The 7,203-nt window shown below is 48.5% G+C and overlaps 1 protein-coding gene across 1 annotated transcript in view; it reads right to left on the minus strand.

Annotated features, from left to right (window-relative positions):
* The window catches only part of LOC115374334 (neural-cadherin), a 188,585-nt gene extending 184,641 nt beyond the window's left edge, over positions 1 to 3,944 (minus strand). Inside the window, exon 1 of the mRNA XM_030073191.1 lies at positions 2,947 to 3,944. Coding sequence (XP_029929051.1) covers positions 2,947 to 3,889 — 943 coding nt within the window. The 5' untranslated portion in view covers positions 3,890 to 3,944. The remainder of the gene's footprint in view (positions 1 to 2,946) is intronic.
* Between the last annotated feature and the right edge of the window lie 3,259 nt (positions 3,945 to 7,203).

Below are 7,203 nucleotides of genomic sequence, written 5' to 3' on the forward strand. Positions count from 1 at the left end.
ATTTCTCCAAATAAACAAGCAGGAGGGCAGCGGAGCGGCCGGGCCGGATCCTGAGCAGGACGGAGGACCGGGACCAGATGTGCTGACCCGGGCTCCTGTCTAAACATTTAGGCTCAGCATCAGCATCTGGACGGCGTTTCATCGCGTCAAAGAGCTGAACGTCGACTTCACAGAGCAAAATGAGGAGTGAATCTGTGAAACACGCAGAAAAGATGAAAACGTCTTTACAGGCGACTGGGCCAGGCGGCGGTGTGTGTGTGACGCCACGGGGACGAGTGTGTGTGACGCCACGGGGACGAGTGTGTGTGAGGCCACGGGGACGAGTGTGTGTGAGGACACAATTCAGGGTCTGCATCCTTCGAACTCCGGGTCCTCCCAAGTCCACGGCCTTCAACCGAAGCGTCCTCCCCGTCAACTGAATGGGACGCTCTAGCCTTCGGAGTATTTCCTGGTCGGGTAACCGCCGTTCCCATGACAACAAACTCCGGAGACAGAAAGATCACGTTTCTTTCCGTCAGACAAGACAGAACAGTAAAGAAAGGGGTTTTGGTTTAACATACATGGCGTTGGATGTTCAAATGAGTAAAAACCGAATATTTTATAATAGTGACTATACTGAATTTAGATGCCGCCGTCGCCATTTCAGTTCACTTTTTTAGACTGAGCAGCAGCACGCAAAGCATCTTGGGATACGGGAGCCCGAGAAGGATAGTCGCGGTGCTCTGAATCGGCTACCAACGGCTGAAAAGGAGGACGACTTTGAAGGATCCTTGGACTTTGGATGAACTGGGACAGGCCTTCTCAGTGTTGTGACGTAACTGGCCTTCAAATGCCGACTTCGAAGGATGCAGACCCTGAATTGGGACACAGCTTGTGTGTGACGCCACGGGGACGAGTGTGTGTGACGCCACGGGGACGAGTGTGTGTGACGCCACGGGGACGAGTGTGTGTGAGGCCACGGGGACGACGTGACGCCACATCCGGATGTTTGATGATGTCAGAAAACGCCTCAGGATCCAACCCTGTGGCTGACATCACAGGTGAAGGCTGGAGAGAAGGAGTGGAAGTCAGTTAGCAATTCCGTCGCTTTACTAGGAAAACTCGTTCTCGCTATACAGGGAGAATCCATCTTAGCCCAGAATGCAATGCAGCAGCCTCAATAGACCACAATGCAGTGCGGCTGCAAATCTGTGATTTTATTAATTTAGTGTGTGTGTGTGTGTGTGTGTGTGTGTGTGTCAGCTCTATGGAAATGTTGTAAAGTGTGTTTACCTGCTCACCTCTCACACTCTAAATGGTCCCTCGTGTTAATGCTGTTTGCCCAATTAACGCCCTGCTGGCGACAAATAGCACCTTCACACACACGCGCACACACACACACACACACACACACACACACACACACACACAGTGGGAGATGTGTGAGCGGGGTGTGAGGAATGAATGGAGAGTGAAAAGTAGCCGGTGACGGTTGGGTCGATTCACACCGCTGGAAACCAGCCAGAGCTCAGCGGTTACACACACACACACACACACACACACACACACACACACACACACACACACACACACACACACTCCCCTCAGTGAATAGCAGTCTTGTTCCAGGTCTGCCAGAGTCCTCCAGGGAAACAGCTTCAGTAATAAACTGTGCAAGGACAGCCAAATATCAAGAGATAACTACAAGATATACTATAAGAATACTACAGGAATGGGATACTACAGAAGTACACGAAATGAGGAAAATATATATTAAAGCACAATACACACTGCGAATATTACAGGAATACTGTAATAAACCTTTAAGGATATAGACGCCACTTAAAACTCACTGATCACCAAAGACGCTTTACAGGAATATTACACACAGCACAGGAAATAAATATATCATAAAGCGTCTCATTACTGAGCAGCACAGACACACTATAAGGAATATCATAGGATTATTATAGGGACACCACGGGGGAAATCAATACCACGAAGCGCGATAAAGTCAGTAACCAGGGTCCTGCAGGAGTTTTGGGAGAATGTAACCCCGTTTCAGCAGCAGGATCCGTCACTTCGCACCGCTAAACTGCCGTGATTTTAACCCTTCACAGGCTGGCACGCAGCGGCCTGCCAAGCGGCCTGGCACGGCGCGTCTCTCCGTTTGGACGTGATGAGGTGACCGGGATGTTCAGCACACAGCGCAGAGCGAAACGGAGGAGGAACTTGGCTGCATCCGAGGAGTTTAATTCCAACATAAAACACCCAACACGCAAAAACTGCGACCTCTCTCATAAAATGATCACGCATGGAAATACAGATCGTGCGTCAGTTGGAGACCGTCGCTTGCTCTGAGCCCAGAATCAAGCGTTTTATTAAAAAAAAAAAATCACTGCTGAGGGGTTTTCCTCTGTTCAGCTCGGACCTGCGGTGTTTTGGAATGAAATCCTCCCAACTGTCTGTGGTGTTGGGTTTCTCAAAGCCAGATCCACATCCAAACAGCGGACTACACACACACACACACACACACACACACACACACACACACACACACACACACACACACACACACACACAAAATCCCACTTAATCGGGGTCAAACTTAATTTTGCCGCAGGATCCAGTCAACTCAACACTGAGACAAAACAACCAAACAAACACTGCAGGTTTCGTGTTTCCCAGCGTGATCAGCGTGGAGGCAGAAAACATTTTGAGTCCAAAACACGAGCCCCTCTCATCAGAGCGCGGAGCTGCATCACATTCTCCTGTTTAACACGAACTGACTCTGATGCAGCAGCCAGAGAGCCGCTGGTCTGAGTCTCACTCTGAAACATCTCAACTCCGCAGCCAAACGCGTCTCAACTGCGCTTTTACGCACAGCACAGCACGGCACGGCACAGCACAGCACGGCACAGCACGGCACGGCACGGCACAGCACAGCACAGCCCGGACGGCTCTTACCTCGGAGGTTCTGGATCTTCACCACCACCTCGGTGGGGGCGCGGAGGCTGCGCGCCAGGTAGAGGCGCCCGGAGTCCCGCTCAATCTGGACCGGCGAGTCGGTCTCGGAAATCACCTCGAACCAGCGCTGGTCGAACCTCTGGTCCGGCACGGTGAACACCAGGTCCCCGACTCTGACGCTGTCCGGCACGGTCACAGTGTAGGCCAACTCCTCGGAGAGCGCCCGGGGTCGCCGCGCACTGGACCCGGCGGCGCTGCGGACGAGGATGCGCAGAGTCACCGGCTGGCTGATCAGCGCCACATCTCCGTTGTCTTTGGCGTAAAGGCGCACCGTGACCCGCCTGATGCCCCTCAGTGGCCCAGCGAGCAGCACCTGTCCGGTCTGGGGAACCACGTGGACCAGGCGAGACTCCGGCGACGCGTAAAAGCTGACGCGTCCATTCATCTCCGCGTCTCCGTCTCTTGCGTCGAAGCAGACCAGCTCGGTACCGACCGGCGTCAGCTCATCCACCTCTATCGTCTTGTTTCCGCTGGTGAACCGGGGGATGTTGTCGTTCCTGTCCGACACCTCGACCTGGACGGCGGCAGGTCTCCTCAGGCAGCCCGGCAGAGCCACCGTCAGCTCGTACATGGCTATAAACTCCCGATCCAGAGGCTTGGTGGAGATCAGGCCCAGATGCCCGCGGTGTTCCCGGTGTCCCCGATGGTGAACGAGCCTGAAATCCGACGCGTATTCCCCCCTCAGCCCGGTATCCAGGTCCGCACCGGGGCATCCGCCGGCTAAGAGCGGCAGCAGCACCCCGTCCACCGCCGTCCCGGCTGGAGAGTTCTCGGGAATCTGCCCGAAATACCGGCCTGGCTGTCCGGGCTCCGCAGACAGAAACCCCGCTGAAAGCAGCAGCAGCAGCAGGAGGAGAACCGGTCCGGTCGCAGCTTTGGTCATGTTTCCATCAAACTCGCTTCAGGAGGAGAGGAGAGCGAAGCGCCAGCGAGCAGAAGGCTGTCTCCGGATGATTCAGTTGACAGGATTTTTCTTTTACGCACAAACAGCGCAGCTCTGTCCGTTCTTCGCTCAGACCACAGCGGAGATCTTAAGCGCAGGAAACCAAATATCAACAACAGATTTTTTTTTTTTTATTTATGCCAAACAGTTCAATCACAGCTCCTTTAAATCCGTTTGAATCCGTGTTGGTTGTTGTGGGGAAAAGAGCGCAAAGTCCACCGGTGCGCAGAAGTGAAATATCAGTGAACACCACACAGCAGATTTTCCTCTGTAATTAATAATTCAATAAAACACGACTTTTACGCACAAATAAAACAGTTTTCTTCCAGTCCCTCCCGGTTGGTAAAAACACAATAACATTAGTTGCAGTAAAAGCAAAGCAACATTCAGAGTATCTCTGTCTCTCAATAATTCAACTGAATGTTTTTCTCCCGCAGAGAGAAGCAGCGCTGAGATGCGCCCGACTGACCGGAGAGCGTCCACCGTCTCCACCGGAGGATGGATCACACTGACGGAACGAACGCACCCACAGGCTCCATGTGGCTCCCTTAGCACCGCCCACCCCGGGGGAGGACAGCCAATCACATAGCAGGACCGGAGATGACTGACAGGACGCTGGAGGGAGAGAGAGAGAGAGGAAGAGAGAGAGAGAGAGAGAGAGAGAGAGAGAGAGAGAGAGAGAGAGAGAGAGCAACGGAGTGAGCAAGAGTGCGAGAGAGAGGGACTGAAGGAGATAAAGAGTGTGTCAGTGTGTGTGTGTGTTAGAGAGAGAGAAGGAGAGAGGGAGAGCATAAAAATGCAAGTGAGCCAATGTGTGTGTGTGTGTGTGTGTGTGTGTGTGTGTGTGTGTGTGTGTGTGTGCATCAGAGAGAGAGAGTGAACAGGAGAAAACGACATGTAAAGAGACAGTAAAGGACACGGAAGAAGAAACACAGAAAGTTCGAGAGGCGATCAGACGGTCGCAGCTGAATTTTTGCTGAATTCAGTTCCAGAGAAATTAAAGGAAAAGTTCGCTTCATTTAAGCAAAACAGAACTTTGGTTTGATGAAAGTGACCGGCGGCCCCGGGGAGCACGGAGCAGCTAATGAGGACATTTCTCCACCATCACAGCCAGGGAGCCACACGACACGGCACCAGGGTTCAGCTTTAATCCAGACCGCTTTATGACGTGTCATCATGGAGTCACGCTGCCGAAAACGTCATCAGCTGCTGCAGCGCCTCAACACTCGCTGCGTCCACACGCATTTTACAAATCAGGTTATTCACCTCGAACCGGCAGCTGTGATTTCTCAGCTACCGTGTAAAAGAAAGTGTCCATAATCAGATTAGGGGATTAAGAGGAAGCCGGTCAGCACAGGTAGATCATCACATCAGATAATGAAGAATTCCTCGACAATCTTGTGGAAAAAACAGTTTTTACTCTCCAGAACGTTGAACCCACAGTGTGTTTATCGTGTTTAGCCTCTCAGTTTCCTTACACACTCTGTTTTCCTGTACATGCTCACATGTAAAAAAAAAAAAACCTAAAAAGATTCACATGGCCCAGTGATCAGGTTTCTCCAGGTTCTATTTTTTGTACTTGTAAAAGCCTTAGTACTTCTTTTAAAGCTGCTTTCTATTTAAAATAAAACAAAAAAAATGTACTTGCACTAGCGTCACTTTTTTATTAAACATTAAGCTGCTTATACTGCTGTCTTCTTATTTATGAAGTTGCTGCTATTATCATTACTGCTGCTTCGATTTGATTCTCTTTAACTGCATTGACAGAAATTTCATTGTCAGCACAGTACCTGAGTTAGTACCTGAGTTCAAGTTCATTCTATTCTATTAACTGGGTTTCTCTTAATCTCTTACTCTGGTTTCTGTTTACATGGTGTTTAAGAAACTGGACCCCCGCCATACAGGAGGAATAACCTGATTACTGAAGTGCATCTAAACAGACTGTCTGGCAAATGGACATGGCTTCCAAATGAATTTACTGCAACTTGTTCTCTGTCTCAGCCTGACATTATAACAAAAACACCTCTAAATGCCAAATTTGATGGATAGATAGATAGATAGATAGATAGATAGATAGATAGACAGATAGATAGATAGATACTTTATTCATCCCGAAGGAATTTCACAGTTTCACAATTTGAGCTTCATCCGAGGAGTTTTGTGGCGCTGAAATGAAGCAACTGATCAGCAAAACACTGATCAGTCATGATTTCAGTAATCGATGGATAGTTTCTGATTTAGCCACTAAAAACACCGAACACTGTCTGATTCCAGCTTCGCTAAAATCAACAAGGTGTCACAGGTTTTGCAGGCGGGTGCAGAGTGCAGACAGAATGAACCAGAGTTTATTAACCAAAAATCAGAGCCCCAAAACATGACGAATTAAAAGTTAAAACAGGAATAAAACCCGTGTTTCTTTTCTTAATAATGCTATTATCATTTCTATTAAATTGTATCTGTGTGCAGTGTTGTTTTGTGTTGTTTGGACATGGACAAGCAACAGTCCATCAGTCCAAGGGGGGGACAACCACGCCCACCTAAGAGACAGGAAGTGTGTGTCGATTTGTACTGCTGTGTCATCTTTCACATAGAGGATCTTTGGCTGTGCTTCATTGAACTCACACTGCCAACAAACACCTGGAGATCAGAGGGGGGTGAGCGAGGTGGGGGGGGCGTCCCGCAGGCAGCCAGAGACAGAAACACGAGTCGACATGGACGGATATTTGAGAAAACCTTCTGATTTATTCTGATGAATTAATCAGTTTGGAGTCGACCAATCAAATGAGAAGCTGCATGTTGGCTCATGAAAAAGGTACGTAATGCAGAATTACAGAAGAAAATGAATAAAGTAACTGCTCTTTCCATCTTTCTGGAAAGATTCGACCTTCAATGTAAACCTTTTCTTGACTTCCACCCCTTTCTACTTAATTTATCATAATTTATTAATTATTAACTCATCATTCATTTATTTGATTTAACAGTACGTTTGTTTTTTGTCCCTCTCCCTCTAAAACCTCTTGTTGACATCTCTGTATACAACAGTAAGTAAAGTGACAGATAGGGTTACTGTAAATAAATGGATATTTGAATAGATACTTGTGTAGGAATTATTATTTTTTATTTTTATTTTTTATTATTATTATTTTTAAAATTTGGTCTCTTCAGGGAGTTTGACATCCATAGGGAGTTTTCTACCATATTGCAAAATAATTGCATAACGATGAAAATGGAGGTAAAATGAATGAATTTCCAGC

The sequence above is a fragment of the Myripristis murdjan genome, chromosome 16, assembly GCF_902150065.1.
Source record: "Myripristis murdjan chromosome 16, fMyrMur1.1, whole genome shotgun sequence".
Lineage (NCBI taxonomy): Eukaryota > Metazoa > Chordata > Actinopteri > Holocentriformes > Holocentridae > Myripristis > Myripristis murdjan.